The sequence below is a fragment of the Vigna umbellata genome, chromosome 7 (genome assembly GCF_029865625.1).
Source record: "Vigna umbellata cultivar VRB3 chromosome 7, Vumbellata_1.0, whole genome shotgun sequence".
In the NCBI taxonomy this organism is placed as follows: Eukaryota; Viridiplantae; Streptophyta; class Magnoliopsida; order Fabales; family Fabaceae; genus Vigna; species Vigna umbellata.
In genome coordinates this window covers 32503013-32529062 of record NC_142171.1, presented here as the reverse complement: position 1 = coordinate 32529062, position 26050 = coordinate 32503013, and the positions used below count along the sequence as shown (strand labels likewise).

The window sequence follows — 26050 nt, the reverse complement described above, 5'->3', positions numbered from 1 at the left end:
CGTCATAAAAGTGGGACCGACCACTTTCATTTATAACTATTCTAAAAATTCATTTGTTAAAATTTTTGAAAGATTATGAGTATGGTCTGAATAAGGGAACCCTTGGTTTCCTTATTTGAGATACCCAAGATGTCGACTTTCGAGGATGGGTACAATAAAAATATAAGAAGCACTCAAGGATCGAATCCATGTACAATCACTAGCACAAAAGTCTGAAAGCTTGTATACATCCCTACCCGTTTGGATGTAGTTACGTTGGGGCTACATTTAAGAGATGAAGGATGCCCATTGTAAATTCATTAAAGGAAATCTAGATGTGAAGTTGCGTGAATATATTGGTATATGCGTAGAATTGGTATATGCATAGAAAAAGTCATAATCATAACTCTCCATTCTTAAAAATATAAATATTGCTTACCTAATTATATTGTCTAGGCCCACCTATAGTTTGACGTCTAGGTCCGAACTTCAACTTCTACCCAGTCATACCCTTCCCTAGCTTCCCAAGAAGTCTTAGCATGTTCCTCAGGAGCATGTACCTGGGTTTGTTTGAAGTGCTCGGCGCTTACCCCTAAACCTAAGGAGGATGAAGTGTCCAAATAGTCGACACCCTACTACCAACACTATTATCACTAAAAGACTCGAACATACTTGATAAAGAGGGAAGGACACTTCACTTCAACAAAGAGAAACTTCTTTGGCAGGCGCAAGATAACAAGAGCACATATACTAGCGAAACTAAACAGTGAATTATGGTCCTCCCCTCCCTATTTATAACAAAATGGTGACGGTTCAACGTTTAAAAATTGTTGGGCCACAACCATTCAATCCAAGCCCGTGGACCTTATGCTTCGTCGTGAATCGTACTTACCTCATTATAAGTTGACACTTGGATTTACGTGCCAACTCTACCACTAAAAGTCACATCACTGCATCATGTAAACCCCTTCAGCATTTAAACCTCTTTACCGTTATGCTATTTGAGGCCTGGGGTCTACTATACCCGTAAGGGTAAGACCAAATATAACATTTTTTCTTTGCAAAAGCTTATTATGCAAATATCACAAATAATTGGGCTACCGAATATCGGGGCCGAAACATTGCTTCGGTTATGTGGGACAAAAGGCACTATTTACATGCCTTGCAGTCATATAAAGACTAGGGGATTGATGTACTATGTAGGGCTAAAGACCTTCTAACCATTCCAAATAAGGTCTGTAGTCTTAACATAATAATATATCGGGCACCGGGCACTAGGTATCCCAATCTGGATACCGGGTACCGATGTCTCTTAACGAAAAGCGTGGAGGGATTGTCAAATGGCTAAAGCTCATGGTTGGGCCTAAATAGGTAATTAGACCAGTGGGTTTCAAGGCTGATGGACCCACATAAGTGTGACCTATCCAGTTGAATTCATGATTTAAGGTCAAACACTACAAATAGAACAATAATAGTAATTTATTATTCACTTTTGCATTAATTGAAATTTGAACAAGGAGCTCTGACCAATTAGTAACTTAAGCATCATATAACCTTTTATAGGATTTTTTTCCCTATGGTTATATTTGGAGTACTAGAGGACATATACTAAGTACCGTAGGACGAATGTTGAACAATGAAATAGACAATAAATAAAAAAAAATCTTTACAATATATATTCAATCCTAAAATAAATACATACCTTAAGTCTAATAAATCAAATACATTCGGACTAGAAGAAATTCTCATATCGATTAAGTTTGATAGCATATATTTAAATGTTGAAATAACTTGTAGTTAAGTCAAGCAAATACTTAATAGTAAATACAAAAATATACAAAATGTGGTACACTTATCTTATGGAATAGTACCTTACCGTCATAAATCAATAAATTATGGAGACATACTTGAATACTTTTTCTCTTTTTTTTTTAATTATGTCATAAATTAATCTCTTCCATCGTATTATGATCTCAGTGTTTTATTGAATACAATTTTTTCATTGACTAAGATAATCTTGATAACATGTATGAGTAGCATGTTTAATCACTATTTTTTGTTTTACACTCTCTCCCATAAGGTTAGTAAGTTGTACTTGTAGGGTTTAAATGATGTATTATTTTGGATTTTAATTTCATTAACACATATATACCATTTTCAAGTTTAATATTGAATTAGAAAAAGAAGAAGTGACATCAATTTTTCAATTATAAAATTCGAAATATCACTAATGATAGCTTATTTAAGATGTAATTTTAAATACTGATGATTATTTTCAATTGATTAAAGATAAAAAGGTATAGATATCCTCTAAACATGTAAGTTACCCAAGGATCCACCATTTTTAAATTAAAAAATAAAATAAAATTTAGATTTATATAAAAGAACTTTGAAAATAATTAAATTTGTTTTCTTGTCCCATCTTCTATTTTTTTTTTCTCACTTTCCACAACCAAAAGAAACATATGTATCAACTGGGAATACGAGGTGGTAACAAAACTCTATTCTTTTGGTCCCCATTTCTCGTTTCTCGTTTGATCCACAACGCAACAGCGCGCAGCTGCGCCAAAAACACAATAACCCAAAATCCTCACTCACTTTATTTGCACTCTCTGCTATTCTCCTTTTTCAATCCCCACACCATTCATCACGCTGTTTCTGTAAGTTCCTTTTATTAATATTATTATTATTATTATTATTATTATTATGTATAATCATTATATATAAGATAATGATTTTAGTTCTCGAATATGGATTTTTTTTTATGCATTTTTAGGTTAACAAATTTGTACCTGTGTTTTGTACGGTGACATGTTGCCGTTGTACTTAGCTATAATATTCGATGCTATTGTTTCTTGTCTTTGGTTAGTTAGACTAATTGGAATTATTTTGATGGGAAATGAATATCAATTATTATGGGAAAATAAAAAAGTTTTTATTTTTCTCATTATTTCCTTTTTGGGGTGGAAATTACTTTTAATTCAGTTTGAGGAATGCTAGTAGCACACATTTTGCATTCATATTCTCTCCTACTAATGCAGTATGAAATTTTATGACTGCAGAAGTTGGGTTATTCTTAAGCTTATGCATAGAGTTGAGTTTTGGTTAATAATAGGGTTGGAAAGAAAATCTTATTCAGTTTTATGCCCTAGGAAGAGTGAAGAAGAGCTTAAAATATGACAAGGGTTTGTTTGATTTATGAAAATTCTTATAGTTTTCATTTTATTACTTATAATTACAAAAGGGTCCCGTTGTTTTCACTTTGATTCTTGTTTTCAAGGATTTTCATAAGAGTGGTGTAAAAATTCGTTGCATCATCAAATGAAATGAAATGAATGTGGTACTTTTGTAGGTATTTGTCATTTTATAAAAACGAACAGGCCTTAAATTTGTGTTGCCCAATAATTAATCTGCACTCCACCTTTTCATTGTCGTTGTTTTTTCCCCCCGGGATGGGGGAGAGGGTACTTAGAATAAGTAGTAGGTCTGTTGGTGTGATGTGAAGGGATTTTCCTTTCTCATTTACTATCTGGTTAAATGAGAATAAACACAGTCTGGAACTTTTTTTTTTGCTTGTTTGACCCAGCATGTTATTTTCAAAAATTTACTTTCTCTGTGAATGAATTTGTTTAGTATATATATTGAGAAACTTCTGAATATAAGGGACGGGGAGAGCTGGAAAACGAGGAGGGTTCCCCCTCCACTTTACATGTTTTGCTTGTTGTGAATCACCAAACTATTTTTCGAATCATGGATTGTAATTTTGTACCGACTTAAGATTTTGGTGCAGTAAAAAATATTTCAAATATAGCATATATAGTGTTCAATGTAAACAGTTACAACTAGTAATAGGTAAAAACAACTTAAGTAGAATTCATACAAAAACATTAGTTATATAAGCTTGTGAAGTCTTTATTTAGAAGAATGGAAACCGAACAATTTAAGAGCTATATAGAGTACATGCACCTAAGGTGAAAAAGTGAAAACATATGAACCGTTGAATCGTAAGGGTGATACAAATTTCATAGATTTAGTCATGTATTTTGAGATACAAAGTCATTTACGATTCATCTTGGTATACAAATTGGTAGATAGCCAGAATGTATAGAGTTGTGAGATGCATATCATGAATCTTAGGAATCTGATAACAGTGCTCCTAATACCAAGCTTGGGAGGATAGGACGATTATTTAGTAACACATTCCAGGTTAGTTAAAGGGGATACTAAAAGATTATTTTAAGATTTTAGTATTTAATTTATTACACAAGGCATTTGAGGTATTTATTTAAGTGACAAAATTTTCTCTTTGGCTGTTGATTGATAGAATAGAATACTCATTGACCTGATAGGCTAGTGATAGTGATAGGGTCTTAAGGGTTTATGTCAGGAGAAAAGGGGAAAAAAACAGGACATAAGGTGGGATGGAGGGGGGAGTTTATTAGGCAGTTATGTTTGGGTGGTTGTTTTAGGAATTAGCTATATAAAGAGGAATAAGTGTCTTGAAGGGACACGTTGTATTGTTTTGTAGTTGGGACAAGAATATTGCATCCTGTGGGGAGGAAGATAGGCTTCCTTGAATGCTTTTGTACATGGTTGTGTTACTAGAAATACAGAGGTAGATATTCTTTTGTGTGCTACAGTGCGAGTTATGTGTCTGGTGTTCACAGTAGGATAGTTTTTAGGGTTTCTTGTCACCATGAAATTCAACAAGTGGTCGTATCTACCAGATTTCAAAAAAGGGAAAGAAATGGAGGGAAGAATCAACATGATAGAAAGGATGGTCAATGAGCACGGAAGGGCGTTAGAGGATCTAAGGGATGGTCATCAAGAACTCACAAAGATTATTAGAGTTCTTATGAAAAATTCCAAGAAGTCAGACAAGAGTTCAGAGGATAGTCAAGGGTCGATGAATGGGGAAAGATTGGGAAGGAAGGACGAGGTGGAGGAGGAGATGGAAGAAGAGAAGGGGGAAATACAAAGAGGCTGGATGAAGAGAGTAGATTTGCCTACGTTTGAAGGGGTTGATCCAATGGGATGGATATCTAGAGCAAAGAAATTTTTCAAGATCCAAAATGTTTCAACAAAGGAAAACATAAGACTGACATTCATTAGCATGAAGGGAGGAGCCAACCTCTGGTTATAGTTCTAGAAAAAAAAGACCAAGAATCCTTCTTGTGAGAAACTAACGGAAGCTTTGATCAGGAGATTTGGAGGAAAAGATAGGTGCACAATGTTTGAAAAACTGGCTGCGATAAGACAAAATGGGTTTGTGAGGGATTATATTCAAGAATTTGAGAGGCAAGTGGCATAAGCTACTGAGTTGACTGAGGAACAACTACTGAGGTACTTCTTTGCTGGATTGCAGTGGAGTATTAGGACCCAAATCAGGCCCCACAACCCTATAGAATTGCTAAGGGGTATGGAGATAGCCAGGGATGTAGAGGAAGTTATAACAGATCCCAGACTAGACAAGGGAGTGGCCAATAAAGGTAGTCAATCTTCTAGAAGATATTAAGGGGGGTTTGGGGTTGTTTCCAAAAGAAAGACGTACAAAGGGGCCAAAAGTGGACAGGGTGAAGTATCGAGAAATATTAGAAGGGGGGTTGAATAGTGTTTCTGTAAATCCTTTTCGAAGTTGATATCTAACAATTGTTGATAGAGATTGAATGATCCTCACGAGTGGCTAAGTTCTTAAGCTATAAACGTTGTTCTGATAGGCACATTTATAATCCTAGTGTTTAGCTAATCTCTGTAGCGTTTAGGAGAAGTAGCTCTTAGAGGAAGGAGTGTCTGTTATAAGCGTGCATGTTAATGATTTGCTTTTCGCACATCTGATTTATTTGAAAGTGGAATGTTTTTAAAGCTAAGACATGACATACAAACATTTTATATTGGTTCACTCAACTGAGCAACGTCCAATTGTCGAGTTTTCCGATATCTTCCTGATACACTGTCTAATCGAGTTTAACCCATTCCTAGTTTTCTCTAGACAAACTTGTCTAGCTATCGTTTAACTCCACCAAGTTAAATGTCACTGAGTTTCACCTAGTCCTGGTTTCCACTAGACACACATGTCTAGCTACCGTTTAACTCTATTAAGTTAAACATCACTGAGTTTCACCCACTCCTATTTTCCACTAGACACACATGTCTAGCTAGTGTTTAACTCCACCATGTTAAATGTCAAGTGTTTGAATTCTCTTCAGAATTTACAATCAAAAGATTGAATACAAGTCCTTAGACGATAACTCTCACAAAGAGGATATGTATGTAATACAATTTAATCTAATAGACTCACTGAACTTTTCTCTCTCCTCTCTTCTTACAACGGTAAGCTTATAAGTCAATGAAGTTTGAGAGTCTTCTTCTTCCTTTTAAGCTTTTCTCTCTCTTTCTTCTTACACAAGAAGGTCTGATTCTAAATAGTTTTGAGAGAATTATTGATCTTTCCATGAGGATGATTTTTCTTTTCATTCCTTAAGTGTCCATCCTCTCGTTCTTCTTCTTCAAAGATCTTCTATTTATAAGCCTTTTGATAATGTAGTCGTTAGATGATGCTTGTCCTCGAAATTCGGCTCTTTGTAGCCTTTATCATAGGTGACTGTCATAGGTTGAGGTCTACTTGTCAAAGCAGACTTGCTTTTTCAGTACTTTATCAAAAGTAGATTGTGTAATCACTTTGGTGCGACTTTTGATGAGAAGATCGTTCCACAAATGTCTTCTTTTCTCTAACATCTATTTTTGCCTTATATTTGATAGAGCTGGTAGATGTGAGTAATAGAAAATCTACATAAAGTAGAGTAGATATGCATGAAACATATATGTCTTTTCTCTTATCACGTTTGTTGTTTTTAAACATTGAGCATTTAATGACATTTAATGTCTGCTCAGAACAACAAAGTGCTTTTTATGTTTTCTACTGTTCAGGCAGGATTTGATCGTTTAAGCTTTTCATTAAGATACCAAGCAGTTGATAAGATTTCATAGTTGGATGAAAACTTTGTTTTAGCACACGGTATCGTTTAGCCTATGAAGGGCTTTTCTTAATGGCACCATGTTTAGTAAATACGCGTTTAGTTCAAGAGCATGCTTAGTAAGATATCTTTTAGCATATGTTTATGGAATTATGTTTGTACCTTTAGTACGATTACCATAAACATTATTTTATAGTGAAAGTTCGTTTAGCTCGTTTAGCAAGGTGTAACACGAGTGATTTAGTAAGACTCTCATTCAGTATGATTTCTTGGATTATGTTTAAGACTTTTAGCTTACTTTCCAAAAATATCTTTTGACAGTTTCATCTATCAACATGTATTGAGAGTTCGTTTTATCATCGCTTAGTGATGTATAACACTGGTTGCATCCAGACTCTCATTGACATATTAATAGGCAAACCGTTGAATGGAGCGTCTTACAAAGGCTTTTTCTTCAGCCCTATTTATACGTCGTTTTTCCATTTGTGTTGTGAATTTCAGGAGGATAATACTTTGTTAAGCATCTTTTGGCTCAATGCTATTCATTAGTCCTCAAGAAGTGTGAAGTCACTAAACGATCTTGGCCTTTCCCTTAACGACCTTTCTAGACTAAGAGTTGATTATTACGTTTTGCATATTAAGTTCTTCAGATATTGTACTTGGTGCGCTCAGTGTTTCGTCAGTTTAACTTGGATGTTTCTTGTACTTGTTATATGTTTTTAATTCTTCTGTGTGAACTTCTGTTATGCTCCTATGTTGTTTTATCTTTTCTCTTCTATTATTTAACATCTTATGTAGCTTTTGACACAACTTTGATTAGGCTTGTTGTGTAGATGCTTCTTTTGTGTGTTTGATTACCCAAGACTATTTCGTTTAATGTTGTTTGTTAAACTTCAAAACTAGAGATGTTGTAGACGATCCTAGTCTCTCTCTCAGACGATCTTGTCTTAACACAGGGTACTTCAAGTGACATAAGCACAACAAGGAATGAGGGGCCGGTACTTTGGGAGTATCCAAGATTGGAAGTAATATGGCTAGAGATAACCGAAGCAGAGGGATAAGGAACCTTCCTTATCTAGAGTACATCCATACAAGGGAAAAGGGGAGATGTTTTCACTGTGGGGGCCTATACAGTCTAGACCATAGGTGCCCAGAAAGGAGTATGAGGATATTGATTATGGCTAAGTGTGAGGAAGAAGGAGAAGGAGAAGAGGAGGTGGAAATGGAGCATAAGTGCATGGAGTTGTCAGTCTTCTCGGTTGGGGGCTGACATAGTCAAAGACTTTGAAATTAGAGGGATGGGTAAAAGGAAGACGTGTGTTGATGTTAATTGATAGTGGCGCCAACCCCAATTTCATTTCAACAAAACTGGTGGCTGAACTAGGCTGGGTGGTGGAAGAAACCCCTCCCTACAAAATATGCTTGGGAGATGGACACATGAAGACTACAAGCAGATGTTGTAGCGACATTTCAGTGGTGTTGGAGGGGTGGAGGTGAAGGAGAGGTTTTATTTGTTTGAACTAGGTGGGGTGGATTTCATATTGGGGTAACATGGTTGGCTTCACTAGGGGAAAGTCAAAATCAATTGGGGAAATTTAACTATGAGTTTTGCCCAAGGAGAGAGGAAGGTGATGATTAGAGGCGATCCTACTCTGGCCAAGAAAATGGTGACCCCTGCGGCTCTACTAAAGGAAACTGAAATTGAAGTTGTTACTTTAGTTTGGAGTTTGGAAAAAACTGAGTTGGAAGAAAAAGAGAGAAGGCTGGAACAGTTATCGTCAAGAGAGTCCACATAACTTGAGAAGATTTTAGGGAAGTATGAGGAGATTTTCAGGGAACCAACAAAACTACCACCCAGAAGAGACCATGATCATAAGATCCCTATTAAAGTCAGAGTGGACCCTATCAACGTGAGGCCCTATAGGTATCCTCACCTGTTAACATCTGAAATAGAAAAACAGGTAGCTAAAATGCTGGGAATGGGGATAATTAGGCCCAACAAGAGCCCATACTCTAGCCATGTTATCTTGGTGATAAAAAAAGATGGCAATTGGAGTTTTGCATAAATTACAGATCTTTGAACAAGGCGATCGATCATTCCAGACAAGTTCCCTATTCTTGTTATAGAAGAATTGTTGGATGAACTACAAGGGGCCAGTTTTTTTTTTCAAAAGTGGATCTAAGGGCAGGTTACCATCAAATAAGGATGAAGGAAGAAGACATCCACAAAACAACATTTCGCACACACCAAGGACATTATGAATTTTTGGTCATGCCTGTTTGTAAGGGACATAGTAAGACTACACGACATACCTTCTTCCACAGTAAGCTATAGAGATCCTACGTTCCTAAGCTTGTTTTGGAAAGAATTGTTCAGATTTTAGGGAACAAAGATGCTGAGGAGGACAGGATGTGGCAACCATGAAGGACCAATTCTCAGATTTTCACCTTGAGGACAAGATTGTTTAGAGGTCAGCGAGTAATGAATGGGTCTTAAGGGTTTATGTCAGGAAAAAAGGGGACAAAAACAGGACATAAGGTGGGATGGACGGGGGAAGTTGGTTAGGCAGTTATGTTTGGGTGGTTGTTTAAGGAATTAGCTATATAAGGGGAATGAGTGTCTTGAAGGGACATGCTGTATTGTTTTGTAGTTGGGACAGGTAAATTGCATCATGTGGGGAGGAAGACAGGCTTCCTTGAATGCTTTTGTACATTGTTGTGTTACCAGAAATACAGAGGCAGATAATCTTTTGTGTGCTAGAGTGAGTTACGTGTCTGGTGTTCACACCAGGACAGTTTTCAGGGTTTCTTTTTTTTGTCACCAAGAAACGCAATAGATAGTTCATGATTGGAGTGGATTTTTTGTGTTTTCTTTTAAATTTTTGCATCATTATAAACTCAAATTATTTATTGTTATGCCAGTTAGTAAGAATATCTATTGCCAAGGGGAAAAGAATCTTGCCTTTGGTTTTGTTTACATAGTGTATAACCTAGAGAATGTATTTTAGCGTTGAGCTTTTTTATTATTGTGACAAAGCGATGGATCAACAACATGAAGATCATTTTGATAAGAAAGATTAAGAGCTCAAAATACTCACAGGGTAATATATTAAACTCATTGAAAATGATAATGATGTGAAATAAAAAATTCTATTTATAGATCTTATTGGACTGTAGTAGTCATATGTTACTAACCATAACAAGCTTACTAATCATGTACAATAATTATTACACTTAACTGCTCTGCCTTTGGACATTCAGTGTTCTTTTGGCAACAACTGCACCTAGAAGCAATGAATGATAATAATTTAAGGTGAGACTTTTTTTATGAGAAGACTAGAACATTTTAATTTGTATGACTAATTCTTTTTGACTCCGTGTTTTCGTGGACTATTTTACTTTTTCAAATTATCTTGTATTTAGAATCTTTTATGTAAGATGCTTACCTTCATTATACTTCCATTGATGTTACATTTTCTATTTATTGATCTTTAATTAAAAACCGTAATTTTGTTTTGATCTTATTATATAAGTAGCAATGATTGAAGCATACATCTGTAGCAACATGTGGCCATGACATTAGTTAAGCAAGAAAAAGAATAAAATGCTGTTGACTACTGTCGCTGCTCAGCTTCCAAGTTGTTGGTACCGCATTCCCAACCATCTTAACGTCCATCATCATGCCCAACAAAAGAGAAAACTCACGACTCTATCACTTGCCAATGCAGATAGCCAAATTTCCCTCAAAAACTTATGTGGCCTAAGTCTTCCTCAGACCCACAATTGCAGCAAAGGGAAAGAAAGCAATAACCGTTCAGTTCACAATTCCAATTCAAACCAGAACCACAAACACTTATTATTTCTACAATTGTTCCCTGACAGTGACACAGATGACATCAATAATCAACATCCAAGGACAAGAAACCACTACCATCATCAAGTAGACGACCAAGGAGAATTCAAGGACAATAACAGGGCTAGCCTTTTCACGAACATGTGGTGGGTAGATGTGAAAGCAGCACTTGGCCAAAGAATAAACTTGGAGGCCATTCTATGTTCAACTATGGTGATGTTTAAAGACCCAAAATTGGCAATGCCCCATATTTCTGTTCCTGATATACGGTACATTGATTGGGCTGTGCTGCGCAAAAAGGGATTTAAGGGAGTTGTCTTTGACAAAGACAATACTATTACAGCTCCTTACTCTTTGAAGCCCTGGCCACCACTTGCGTCTTCATTGGAGTGTTGTAAATTGGCATTTGGTCATGATATTGCTGTATTTAGTAACTCTGCTGGTAATTCTAGCTTGAAGCAATTAGAAAATGTTCTGAATTTTATGGTACAAGTTGTTCACTGTGTCACTTAAATTGTTTTCTGCTGCTTTATTGTTGTGAATCAGGACTTCATGAATATGACCATGATGGTTCAAAAGCTAGGATGCTTGAAGGTGCAATCGGAATTAAAGTAATCCGACATAGTGAGTTTTGCCTTCTATTTTAGAGCATTTTCTGCAATATTTCCTTATCTTGGAACTTGAAAATACATGGTCTCTCTGCTCTGTTTAAAATGTTGGGAGTGTGAATTATTCTCTTGGGATAAATTGCTTTGGTAGGGATGTTGATATGTGTACGAACGTGTTGTTAGTAAGACGTTAAATGCATTACTAGAAGTTGGTAGAATATTAAATGTATTAGTAGAAGCTAATAGAAGTTTCTAGAGGGTTTTTAGAAGATTGTAGAAATCTCTTTGTAATTATTACTTTAGGGTTAGAGTTCTCTATATATAGAGATTGATGTACTCTTTCAAAGAATCAATTTGAATAAAAATCTTCTTTCTTTCATATTAATCATTTCAAGTTGGTATTAGAGCTCCCGATCTTGGGAGCCTTGCTTCCGCATTTCTCCTTTACTTTCTTAGTTTTAGTTCTTTTTAGGGTTACTTGAAGTGTACCCAACTTGTGGAGTTGTTGGACCTTTGTCGGAGTTGTTGTCAGACCTTAGTTGAAACCTTTGTCAGACCCTCACCGAAGCTGTCGTTAGAACCTTGCTGGAGCTGTTGTCAAACCTCTCGTTGAAGTTGTCATCAAACCCTCATTGGACCCTTGTTAGAGTTGTCATCAGACCCTCATCGGAGTTGTCATCGAACCCTTGTCGGACCCTTGCCAGACTTCTACCGGAGTTGTCAAACCTTTTTGTTGGAGCTTCCGTTAAAATTGTCGTTGTTGCCACCTTTAGAGCCTTTTGTCTTATTGTTCTTTTTTAGTTAAGAGGGGCTAAGAAATCCCTATTATTTACTTAAGCATGACTGCTCCACTAAGCAATGTTGAGCTTCTAACTTTAGAGATACATGCACTATGTGCTGAAATTGAAGATTGAAAACTCTCATGGAGTCTACCAGTAGGTCACCTTATGGTACTTGCTTTCTAGCCATACTGGTAAAACTTCAATTCCTCTTTTAATGTTTCTAAAATTTTATGTAAGGACTCTTGGGTTCTCAAACCTGATACCGCATACCATATCCCTCATTAATCTCTTTTAGGCTATTGGGGTAGGTGTGTTTGGGTTAAGGTGTTAGCTATAAAGGGGGGAAGAATGTCTCGAGAATGACACATTTTGACAGGAATATTACATTATGTGTGAAGGAAGAATTGCTTCCTTGGATGCTTTCGAACAATTCCTATGTACCTCAAATATCAATACAATTTACTTTTTTGTGAGTTGTGTGCGTGTTGTGTGCTTAACCAAGGGTTGGTGCTACCAAGAAACCTATCAATTTGTTTGACCTGCCGAATCTCTGAAGGGGGGAAGTCATGGAAGGGAGAATCTAGAAATAATGGTTAACAAACAAGGAAGGTCCTTGGACGATTTATGGAGGAGACCAAAGTGTTCTTTAACCTTCATAAAGGACGATTTATGAAGGTCCCATGACATAAAGTGTTATGTAACCTTCTTTCTTACCCATTGTGTTTCCCAGAATCTTGCACTATTTTTGTGCCTTCTTAAATTACCTCTTGTCTCCAATCTTTCTATACTTTAGAGTCCTCTCAAAGTTGGCTTCTCCATCATTGTTTAGGACATCCTTAATTTTTTGCTCTAAAGTCCATGTTCCCTTCCTTATTTTTGAAAGAGTTTGTTGAGTCATTTAAATGTGATGTATGTCAACTTGCAATACACCATGTCATCACATATCCTCCTAGTAATACAAAGAGTGTATGTCATTTTGATTTAATTCATCATTTTGATTTATTTCATTTTGACGTTTGGGAGCTTGCATCAAACTATGATATATCTTGTTCTAAATGGTTTGTCACATTTATTAATGATTATACCCATTGTACATGGATTTTCCTCATGAAGGAAAAATTTAAAGTTTTTACTTATTTGTCAAATTCTTCCAAATGGTAAAAACACAAATTTTGGAAGTCAATTAAATATTTATGTTATGGTAATGGGAAGGAATATGTGTATCATGACATGTCTAAATTCCTTTCCGAAAATGATGTTGTTCATGAATTTACTTGTGTGAGTTCACCACAACAAAATGACATTATTGAAAGAAAAAATAGGCATCTTCTTGAGGTGGTACGAACACTTCTTTTCGAAATGAATATCCCTAGATCTTATTGGGGAGAGACTATCCTCACTACAGCCTATCTTATTAACTGATTACCCTCTCGAGTCCTATATGGTTCTAGTCCCATTGAGTTCATATTTTCCTTCTTTCCATATGTTCCTTTTCTCTCTAGTCTTCATAGTCTAATGTTTGGACATGTTGTGTTTATTCGTATTCATAGTCAATTTCGTGGAAAGTTAGATGTTAGAGTTGTTAAATGCATATTTGTGGGTTATGCATTTTATAAAAAAGGGGTATCGCTCTTATCATCCTTTGGTTCAAAGTTTTATACCTCCATCAATGTCACTTTTGATGAAACTAAATCTTTTTACTAATGTCCTCAGCTTTAGGGAGAGAGTTCTTTTGAGGCCAAGTCTTTTGAATCTCTTGAATAATGTTTTATCACTTTCATACAAGAACTGTAACGCTCCAAATTTCAGAGTGTCACGGGTTATTCAAAAACCGATAAAATACATAACTTTATCATAATGCAGAAACGTATTTTCAAAAACCTTAACCTTTAAACGACATAATGTATTCAAAACATAATAGTTCCAAAAGCATTTGTTCCATAGAAATAACGAAGGAAATAAAACAGTTTCAATTACATTGTTTTAACATTCAAATGCAATAACTTTGAAAAAAAACCCAAGTTTGTCCTCGTCATCTCTCGAATCAATCATGTCTCAGCATCATCTGCAACATCATCTGTACACATATAACGCATTATACGATCATCGCCGATAATTTTATTTACAAACACGTATGGGGTAAGCTCCCGATAAAACAATCATAATAACAAGATATAATATTCTGATTATATTAACAATATAATCCAACACCCCATAAATAGTAGTAATAACAAAAGAATTTCTAATCCTCTAATCATAACACTTCAATCACCATGAATTACTCTATCCTCGATCCTCAATCCTTGATCATTGATTTTTGATCTCTAACTGTTGATGTCATCAGTAACATCTCACACATAGATCATCATGATTATAACTGATGACAATCGATTATTGTCGAATTGAAACACATAATGGACATGATTCAAGCATTTAAACATACATACATCAATCCTAGATCACGTGGAAACATACTTAACACATCATACATGCATTCAAGCCTTACATACCCATGTAAACATACTCAAACACATATGAACTTAGAACTTTACAAAGTAACATTAGTTGCTAAAGGATTTAGTTAGACTTATGGTGCCGATTATGAGGAGACATTTGCTTCAATGGCAAAGATGAATTGCAATAATTTGAAGTGAAAAATGCTTTCTTGCATGGACAATTAGAGGAGGACATCAACATGGAAATTTGTCTAGGTTTTAGGCATATTGAAGAGGGGGGAATAAAGTATGTAGGTTGAAAAAAGCCTTGTATGAACTCAAGCAGTCACCTCATGCTTGGTTTGGTTAACTCACTCAAGTTATGATCTCCATGGGGTATCGACAAAGTCAAGGTGACCATATCTTGTTCATCAAGCCATCCCCAAAAGGTAGATTTCCACTACTCTTGGTTTATGTTGACGATATGATTGTTGCAAGAGATGATGAACATGAGAAACAAATCTTGAAAGAAAAGCTTGTCACTCAATTTGAAGTGAAGGATCTAGGAAGGTTGAAGTACTTCCTTGGGATAGAAGTAGCTTACTCAAAGAACGACATCTTTATATCCCAAAGAAAGTACGTTATTGATCTTCTCAAAGAAAAAAGTATGATTGATTGCAAGACCACTGGAGTTCCTATAGAACAAAACCATAAAATTTGTAGTGATGAAGGCACTATTGTGAATAAAGGCCAATATCAAAGACTTGTTAGGAAGCTCATTAACTTAGCTCACACCATACCAAACGTAGCCTATATTGTGAGTGTCATTAGTTATTTCATCCATGATCCAAAGGAAAGACATTTAGAAGCTGTAAACAACATCCTTCAATATTTGAAGACAAGTCTAGGAAGGGGATTATTGTTCAAGAGAAATGAAAAATGAAAAATTGAAGCATGTACATTTGTCACAAATAGGAAGTCTACCATAGGATATTGCATGTTCTTGGGTGGAAATTTGGTGACTTAGAGAAGTAAGAAACAAAATGTTGTTGCAAGGTCTAGTGCAGAGGCTAAGTTTCGAGCTATGGCACAATGGGTGTGTGAATTATTGTGGCTAAGAATTATCTTAAAGTGGCATGTGAAGAATTATCTTACAATTCTTTATTGTGATAATAAGTCAACTATTAGAATTGCTTACAATCTAGTTCAGCGTGGTAAGACCAAACACATAGAGATAGATCTGCCACTTTATTAAAGAGAAATTGGATAGTGGCCTTATCACTACTTCATACGTCCATCTGTGCTTCAGCTAGCAGATTTGTCTTTCCACTGAACAATTTCATGATTTCACATGCAAGTTGGGAATGATAGATATCCATTCACCAGTTTGAGGAAAAGTGTTGTTAGTAGGATATTAAATGCATTACTAGAGGTTGGTAGAATATTAAATGCATTACTAGAAGCTAATAGAAGTTGTTAGAAGATTCTAGAGATCACTTTGTAATTATTATTTTAGGGTTAGAGTTCTCTGTATAGAGACTGATGTACTGTTTCAAAGAATCAACTTGAATAAAAATATTCTTTCTTACATATTAATCCTGTCAAGTGAATGCTTCAGGGGTGAAGAAGCCAGGCGGTACAGCTGAAGAAACTGAAAAGCATTTTGGTTGTGAAGCTTCGCGATTAATTATGGTAGATAAGAATTCTGTAGTGTCCACCTTCTATCAGCTACTTTTTTGTAGTTTGATTCAGATTTATGTTAAAAGTTAAAGCATAATATCTGTGGTAGGTGGGTGATCGGCCATTCACTGACATTGTTTATGGCAATCGGAATGGGTTTCTAACTATTTTGACAGAGCCATTGAGTCTTGCTGAGGAGCCATTTATTGTTAAACAGGTATGCTTTTCATTTTACATTCTGGGTGCAAGAATTGTTTGTTGTGATTAATTTTTCTTGATTAGTGGAATTAATTGTTCATTAATGGAAGAGAAATGAGAAGTTCTGTTTGACAGATCCTATAACGAAAGAGAAATATAGCAGAGATAAAATCTTCAAGCTTAAAAGCTCCCGTACCTCTTGTATAGTCAACTTATGAGATTCTAGTAAAACTAAGAAAATATATTTTCCACAAAAATTGTGTGGAATGACTCATCTGCATCAAAAGCACTGTAGTAGTAAATTCTTAGAAAAGCTTGAGTGTGACCAAGTAATCTAACTCAACTCATTTTTAATGGAACTGTTATACATCTCTGGCATGATTCTTTGTGCCAATGGGGAATTCATGGTATCATGGCTTAAAGATTCTTTCTGCTATGGGTTGTGTTGGTGTGAAAAGTCTCTATAGATCTTTTATATAGCTTGTTAAGAGTAACTTGTTCGATAGAAATAAGCTCCATAAATAAAGCACTTAACCACTATTATTGTATCTTTTGTCAATATTCAAATCAATTACTCAATGTGTTACTTATCTCTATGAAACTTCTCTCATTCTTTGAGATCTATCTATCATGTATCATGATCTTTGACCTGATCAACGTGTAGTTACTTGTATATGTTATCTGCTTTCTGACATGCTTTGATGTTTTAATACCATTCGAATGATGGGTGTGTGAATTCTGTTTGACAATGCTGGCTAAACATTAGACAAATTTTATTCATGAATATTAATTAATTTCTTATGTTTGATTATTATTAATCAATTTGAAAAAAGAAATAACATTCCCTTAATAATTTTGATGATAGGTGAGGAAGCTAGAGAATTCCTTTGTAAGGTACTGGTCCAGAAGAAGGTTGAAGCCACTTGGCCAGAGGTTATTGCCAGATCCAAATATATGTGTGAGAGAGCCACATCCTTCACAAGACTAATCTCTAAACACTGCCTTTTTTTTTTACCATATTACTGCCCTTGAGTAATGCATACATGTCAATATTTTTTTAAATAATCAATTAGTTTATTTTTTACCAAAATGGAAAACATTCCCCAGCTGTCTTATATGTGGCAATTTATGTCATCTGGTTAGAGCCTGTTTAAATAACTAAATTTAAAAAATAATCTTTTTAACCAGTGTTTTTCTTATTGTAATTTTCACAAAATTTTCTCCTGTTTGTTAGTTAAGGTTATATTACACCTTACCGTAGAGCAGCGGCAACTACTGTCGTAGTGTAAGTAAATCATATTAAAAGATTAGGCTTTTTAATACAATATTAACTATTAATATAATATAATAATATAATGTATTATAATCAATAAGGTTAAATATGTTTTGAAGTTTCTAAACTATTGGCTAAAATCATATTTCGTCTCCGCTTCAATGTATATGTTGATTTCGTCTTTACATTTTATATGTAAAGTGTCTTTGGTAATAAATGCTAGTTATCGCTTTTAGAGTCTTTCTTCTTTCCTACAACTTTCTTTCTCTCCTTACTGCAAATCTTTTTTCTTTTTTTCTTCATTGGAACTCTTTCTTTAGAGGTGGGTTTAAAGGTAATGAGTTTGGTGGTAGTGATTACGGAGATAGATAGCGGTTACGAAGGTTGGTGGGGATTTAGGATTTTGGAAATGCATTTGATGTGGGAGTTATTCCATTCAACCCTGACGGTTGGCGATTGTTGGAAATTGCGTTCGTGGAGTGGTACATGTTCCTTTTCTTTTCTTGTTTGTGATTTCTGCCTCAACTTTCTTATTGCAACATTGTGGAAATTGATGCTATGGTTGGAAACGCCACTTAAGGTTGAATTTGAGGTGCGACGGAGGCTTACAGGAAGAATGAGGGATGAAGGTATGAAAAGTAAGAAAAACACTATAAAAAGGGTATAAATAGTGTTTTTAGATTCTTTTGCAAATGAATGCTTATTAACTTTATTAGAAAAGGGGTATAAATAGTGCTTTTAGATTCTTTTGCAAATCAATGCTTATTAACTATTGCAGGGTTGGATGATCTCTTATAGTAGTTAGGTGTGTGTTTCTAATAAAGTGTTTTAAGAAAACATTTTAAACTAGGAAACAATAACACAAATATTTTTATACTGAATTACTCAACTTGAGTTACATTCAACTTTCCTTAAGATCTCTTAAGGGGTTTTACTAATTTTTTTCAAAGATTATAAACCATTCCTGGTATACAATGAGTATTATTAATCACTCTTGGTTTCCAAATATTATAAACCATTCTTGGTTCCTCTACTTAATCTTGACTAGTTTGAGTTTTACCACTCTTGGTATATAAGTGGATAATGCTATCAAGTTAAGGAAGTTGTCACCTAAGTTTCTCGACCCCTATGAGCTTCTTAGGCGGATTGGACTAGTAGTTTACAAGATAGCGTTACCACCGTAATTGGCGAACCTGTAAAATGTGTTCCCTGTGTCATAATTGAGGAAACATGTCCTTGATCCAACTCATGTGTTGGAGTTAGACGACATACAAGTTCGTGAAGATCTCACTGTTGAAGTGGACCAGTAAGAGTATTAGATGTTCAGATGAAGAAGTTGCGAGGAAAAGTGATTCGCACAATGATAATGCTTTGGAATAAGGAAACCCAAGCTGGGCAGTTAGAATAATACTTGCGGAAGGAATACCCTCACTTGTTCGAGTAGTAGCTTAATTTTTGAGGACAAAATTTTTTGGAATTGGAAAGAATGTAAGATCCGTATAAAAGTAACTTTTTATTTTGTTATTGTATTTCATGGTATTAAATAAGTATTTATGGTATGTTATTGGGTTAGGAAAATGTTGAGAAAGTGAATAAAAATTAGTTAATATTAGTTTTTATTTTAAATCAACACAATTATATTTTAGGTTTAAACCCTCGGTTGGTCCTCGTATATATATGGAAATCTCAAAAGGGTCATCGTTTTTTTTTCGGTCTCAATTGGGTCATATTTTTTGTAAAAATGAGCCAATTTTACCCTAACCGTTAAGTTGTTCCAAACGGCGTTAAATTAGGTTGAGCTGTATATTTTGCTTTGATGATGTGGCATTATGCATTTAATTGAATTTAATTGAATGATCTCCGTGGCTACAGTGCTTCTTCTTCCTCCAATCACTGATGCAGACTCCTCCCGTGGACGCACAAGGATTCCGCCGTTTATGCGCTTCACACTGCGTGCTTCACACTGCGCTTTCTATCCAGAAAATCCAAGAAAGACAAAAGGTCTAAACCAAAGAATGATGTGCACAACCAGGTGACCCCTCTTCCTGAGCTAATTGTCGAGCCAACAAATGCAAGATCAATGTCCTTTGTTGGAACACACGAGTACTTGGCCCCAGAGATCATCAAGGGTGAAGGGCATGGAAGTGTTGTGGACTGGTGGACATTTGGCATATTCCTGTATGAGCTTCTGTTTGGTAGAACACCATTCAAAGGTCCTGCAAACCGTGCAACTTTGTTCAATGTAATTGGTGAGCCTCTAAGATTTCCAGAATCTCCAACCGTTAGCTTTGCTGCCAGAGATTTGATCAGAGGGTTGCTTGTGAAGGAGCCCTAGCATCGTCTCGCCTATAAACGTGGCGCCACAGATTAAAAAGAAAAACTTTGAGAGAAATTTCAGGGTTTTTTATCATAAGGAAATCTGAAGTTTTTCCCTTTGACTGGCAAGTTGAGCTAAAATTGTGAAATTTCAGTCTTGATCTAACTGCCATTCTCGCGCCTCTGTAGTTTCCAAATCCATTCAATTCCAATTTCAATTTTTCTCAAAAAGATAACAATGTTTTTTATGTCTCGTGAATTTTGGGTTTTAATTGGGTTTTGTTGTTTTGATATCAAAATGGTTTTGTTGCAGTGTGGTGTCATTGCAGAATGGAAAACAATGGAAAAGGACTGGAAAAGTTGAAAGATGAAGTAGAAGAGGAAAAAACAAAGAAAGATTGCAGCTTTTGAGCGTTGGAAGAGATGGGAGAGAGAGAAAGTGGTGAGACAGAAGAAGAAGTTGATTTGAGATGTGACGTGAACAATTTTAAAACACATAAGCCATTCAATTTTAATGAACAATGCCACGCCATCAAAATATAAAATACAGTTCAGCTAAACTTAACGCCGTCTGAAAGCATTTAACAGTTAGGGTAAAATTGGCTCATTTTTACAAAAAATATGACCCAATTGAGACAAAAAAAAAAACGATGACCCATTTGAGATTTCCATATAAATACGAGGACCAACCGAGGGTTTAAACCTATATTTTAATATTAATAAATCAACACAATTATATCTCTAATATTTTTTTACTTATAATAATATATTTTTTTCTAATTTATTATAATAAGTCTATCAATAATATATTATTATTATTATTGTATAATATCTAATTACATCCAATAATATCTTAAGATATCTTTTAATTAACAATATCTAAAAATATCTTTTAAAATATCTTTTAAAATATCTAACAATATCTAGTAATGGTTTTTTCTAATAGGCATAATACCCTATTTTGTCCCCAGTTTCGCTCGACAATGTCAAATTAGTTCATCTTTTAAAACGTGCGTCAATTACGTCCTTCCGTTAAATCCGTACAAACGGTGTTAATTATTTTTCTCTCTCTTCTATTAACACCGTTTGTACGAATTTAACGGAAGGGATTTCATTGATATAAATTTTATTAAGTAAGGACGTAATTGACGCACGTTTTAAAGGATGGACTAATTTGACATTGTCGAGCGAAATTGGGGACAAAATAGAGTATTAAGCCTTTCTAATAATAATATCTCTTTTGATCTTTAAACCCACGAAGATTAAATCTCCTATTAATTTTTCATTTTACTTAATTTGCATGTTTTTCCTTTCTATACCCCCTATTTTAATTTCTTGCACCTAATTAATAAAAGGTAAAAGACTCTTTTACTCCTAGGAAAAAATATAAATAAAATTAAAGAAATAACATAAGAATTATGTTCTAACAAAAATATACACTTAAGAACACTAATTTTCAAAACAAAAACTCAAAGTCTCAAAACTATTTTATTTTTAAAACTCCTATTTTCTCGGATATTATAATTGGTATTGGCATGAGTTGCCTTTAATGGATCGGTTGTATAGAGTTAATGGGTTGATCATGATTCCTTTTAAGGGAATATATGGTTTGTTATTTGTTAAGACATCGACCAGCGTACCGAATCGTATCAAGTAATAAACTAGTAAGACCATATATCGTTTTCCAAGAGACTCGTGTGACACTAAACGATCTTATGATTATTAAACTAATTAAGACTAAAGAATGATTTCATTGAGTGAGATTTAAGTGCAATAAAATTAAACATAACGCTTCAGATGTAAAATGATCTTTTGTAGCTAAAACAAGAGTAAATGAATGAGATTAAAGATGATATGAGTTGGTAATGTTGGGGTTAGATGTCACCTACTTCACTTTCATGTATATTAGAACTCATCATCTTCATTTAAATGATAATATCAACTTACTAAATTACTCAAAACCCAATTCCTTAGAATAAAGAGCCTAGACTTGGTTATTAGACTTCAATTTCTTGAAAACCCTAATAATCACTTCCGTATTAAGAAAAGAAGTTTATGATAACTAAAGGTCCTAGCTCTATTCCTAGATACTATTTCCTTTAGGTAGTTTAATCCAAGTCAAGGTTCATAAGTTATTTTCTAATATCAAATAAACCCCAAAAATCAAGTTATGAATGGTCAAAAACATAACAAGCATTAAGAATAGGAGAAAACTACTAAAATTCAATGAAAGAAGCTTAATATATTCAAAACATGTTCATATACATGAAGTTCAGAGGTTACATCCTTCTCCAACAAAAAAGAAGTTAGCTCTCCATTGTCATGGAGAGCTTGAGCTTACAGTGGAAGAAATGGAGGAAATGGGAAGCAATGGAGACCCAAGGAAGAAGAAGGAAGAGCTCCCACACACCCAAGCTTTCTCCAAGAGCTCCAAAAGTCTAAGTTTTGTGCTTCAGCCGCCAAAAGATGATACACTCATTGCATGGTAACATTAAAAATAGGGTACCACATCAGCAAGTGTCACGCTCAACGCCCAGACAAAAGGGTGCCCAGGCGCGAGAGTTACGCAATAGATGACACTCAACACCTTGAATAGGGCGCGCATGCGCCAGACTTGCGCAAGGAATGACGCTCAACGCCCTAGCTAGGGCGCCCAGGCATGGAAACTGTGAGGCAAATGGCGCTAAGCGCCTCTAGAGGGGCGCGGAGGCATGAAAATTTGCCTTCATTGCCTTATATTTTGATGCTTTTACTGCTTTTCTTGGGTTCCAATTCCTTGATGATTTTGATGCTCTTCCAATGCACATAAATTGCCTACAAAGTGAGGGAATTAGTGATGAAAACCATTAAGTGTGACCTAGACTAAATTTATTCACAAAAGTCAGAGAAAAGAGAGGATTAAGCAAGCTTCAAGCTAAAGAGAGTTGATTTGGTAAAAAAAATGCACCACAGATAATGTTAAGATTTACCGTTATCATTATTGCATTACTGGTTATAGTCTTACTATGTATTGATGTTATTTGTTGTGATAAGATCGTGGTAAAGACTTAATGATTGAGATATAAATGTTGCATTGTTGTTTTGATGTTTATTCGGTTATCTCACCAATAATTTTGTGTGTGTGGTGATGATCGTATAATGTTTGTGTTATACGGGAGTAGATGGAGATCTTGCAGGTACTGAGTAGACGGTTGAGAGAAGGAAAATGTTATCTCGGGTTTCATATGAATTATAGTTTCGCTTTGGAAAAGAAATTCAAGAATTTATATATTCGGTACAATTGAATTTTAGTATTTGGTTTGGTAAAAGTTTAATTAACATTTGAAATTTATTAAATGTATTCAATTTATTTTTTTAGGATTTGGATAATGTTACAAAAACGTTTAATTTTAGGGTGTTTTAGTGACTCCTGGAATTGAGGTGTTACATTTTCAGCCTAGTGTTCACCTTCCTCAAGGCATTCATTTCTTCAATGCTCATTTTCTTGAACTCAACAAACTCCTGCTGAAGTTTTGCCCAGGCTTATAAGAAAGTAACTATGTCGGTCGAGGAGGGTCATGCTTAACTCTCTCAAGTTCTCATAGGCACCATAAAATTTTCTCTTGACAAAATATAAGTTGATCCCACGATAGGCTCTAATTGTTCTTATAGAGCTAAATATATCATGCGAAGACTTTCAACAAACACTCCAAGCGCTTCAAGCCTTCAACTTCAGGAGTATTTGTCTTCTTTAAGAGTACTCACCCTCTCTTAGCTGAACATGGGTTGTGCCTATAAAAGACACTCTGACACCAAGTTAACTTAGTGCATTAAAAGATAATCAATGCAATAATAAATGAATGTAATTAATGTACCTCGTAAAATGTTCTATTTATACTTATTGTTCATGGGCGTTTACCTGGATGGGTATAACTTACAAATTAATGTGACTGATAATGCAATTGGTATGACCTCATCTTGGGTGAGTAGGTGTGGACTGAGTATATGTCAACCTAGTAGGCTGACAATGTATTCAGCTAGGATTAGATTATATACGGTCATGGCCAAACAATACTTCAATGTATATGATACAATAATCATTCGAATTTAAGAAGTATTTCAATGCTCAAATGCTTGTATTTTAAAAGTAAGTACAAATGCAAGGACTAAATAAAAGATAATACATTTTTAGATTAATCAATAAATTAAAATTGTTTTAGTATCTTTTGCAATTCTAAAATTCTTTTTATGTGTTGGATTTGAAAATATGTGAATTTTCGAAGCTTATGATATGTTAGAAATATCTTATGATTGCATCCAAATTTAAGATGTATTTTAATGCTTAAAAATTCGATAGGATGACTGTTAAGACTTCGACAAGTGTACCAAATTGTATCAAGTAATATAAAATGGTAAGACCAAGTATCGTATCCCAAAGGACTCACGACACTAAATAGTTATATAATTGCTTAACCAATTAAGACTTACGAAAATTTTTTGGGGGTTTTCAATGCAAATGCAATAAAAATAAACATGAATGCAATTTGATCAATTGAGGCTAAACACATAGATGAATGGATGAAGTTTAAAATATGAGATGAGTATGTTGTTGGGGTTTAGATTTCACCAAGTTTCCTCTCATGCATATACGAATTCTACTTCTTCATTAATGTCAATGTCACTATCTAAAGTACTTAAAACCCGATTCCTCGACGAAGAAAACCTATCCTTAATTATAGGTCATAATGTCTTTCATCACCCCTAATAATTAATTCTTATGAACAGAAGCTTAAGACAACCAAAACTCATACCCCCATTCCTGAGCAATACTGCTTCTGGGAATAATTCTCCAGAACCTGAATTGTAAGATACCTTTCGGTACTCATGCAAATCATACATCATGCTAATGAATGAGTTAAACAAAGCAAGCATTGAGTGAAGAAGAATTACCCTAACAATTAATGAAAGAAGCATAAATAATTAAGAATCAATTCAAAATACATGAGAATTTAAGAGGTTACATCTTTCCCCAACAACAAATAAGGTTTAGTTCCCCATCATCATGGAGAAACTAGATGAACAATGAAATAATGAAAGAGATAGAAAAACCCTAGAAAGAGAAGAGGAGAGCTGTCACATCCCCAAATCTACCCCAAAGGGGTGAAAAGTGTGTTTCTGTGCTCAAGCCATCAAAAGATATAGTCCCTAGGACGTCCAAGTCCTTAAATAGAACTAAAAAATAACAAAAAACAGGTCCAAGCCCACTTCGCTGACGCTCAGCGCCCTAAGTGAGGCGCCTAGGCGTGGTACGAGTCAAAACTGGCGCTCAGTGCCCCTGGAAGGGCGCCCAGCCATGGTGCGGGAAGAAAACTGGCGCTCAGGGGCGCTCAGCCCTGGCGGTAACATTCCAAAACTCACTTTTTTTGCTGTTTTGCTTGTTTTTTTTGGCTGATTTAGCTCTATACAGCTCTATATATTGTTGGAGATTCTTCCAAGCACATTATTAGCTACAAAATAAAGGGAATTTAGTGATAAAATCATACAGTATAACTTATACTCACTTATTCACAAAACTAAAAGTAAAAACACGAATTCAAGCAAGCTTCTAAGTCAAAAATGGTTCGTTTAGTATCAAAATTATATCACAGATAATCATATTTTCAACCGTTATCAATGACCTTTGAGTAGTGGTATTAATTTGACCAATGACCCTTAGGTAAATTCCAATTCACTCCTAAATAAGTACCTATTTTATGTGACCATCAATTGAGGGGTCTCGAAAAGCCTTAACCCCTTTTTAAAGTGGGTTAGGGTTAGAGCCAAAATGAGTTTTTGTTATAAGATTTTAATTAACTCCTAAATATATGACCTTAAGCTCGAACTAAAGGTTGAGCCGAGTCGAATCGTGCCAAAGGTCCAATTAACTCTGCCATGACCTTCATCCTCAATCGACTTTCGTAAATCTTGAACCTC

General features: G+C 35.0%; 1 protein-coding gene across 5 annotated transcripts; it reads left to right on the top strand.

Annotated features, from left to right (window-relative positions):
• Positions 1-2430: 2430 nt before the first annotated feature.
• On the top strand, positions 2431-17708 carry LOC124836592 (phosphatidylglycerophosphate phosphatase 1, chloroplastic/mitochondrial-like). 5 transcript variants are annotated; one of them, XM_088094296.1, is made up of 7 exons: positions 2435-2639; positions 10487-10594; positions 10682-11248; positions 11353-11430; positions 16250-16323; positions 16421-16528; positions 17375-17708. In XM_088094296.1, the coding sequence occupies exons 2-7, from the start codon at positions 10558-10560 to the stop codon at positions 17495-17497; spliced, it is 987 nt and encodes a 328-aa protein (XP_087950422.1). In that variant the 5' UTR covers positions 2435-2639; positions 10487-10557; the 3' UTR covers positions 17498-17708. The 5 variants fall into 5 exon arrangements, with proteins under 5 accessions (XP_087950423.1, XP_087950422.1, XP_047167723.1 ...); XM_088094294.1 differs by having other exon boundaries at positions 2436-2639; positions 10490-10594; XM_047311767.2 differs by having other exon boundaries at positions 10490-11248.
• Positions 17709-26050: the final 8342 nt, after the last annotated feature.

Bases quoted from the DNA above. Each gene is read 5' to 3' on its own strand.
- LOC124836592 (XM_047311767.2), top strand. From the start codon at position 10,558: ATGCTGTTGACTACTGTCGCTGCTCAGCTTCCAAGTTGTTGGTACCGC. The intron at 11,431-16,249 runs GTGAGTTTTGCC...TGAATGCTTCAG, and splicing joins AATTAAAGTAATCCGACATA to GGGTGAAGAAGCCAGGCGGT. The intron at 16,529-17,374 runs GTATGCTTTTCA...TTTTGATGATAG, and splicing joins AGCCATTTATTGTTAAACAG to GTGAGGAAGCTAGAGAATTC.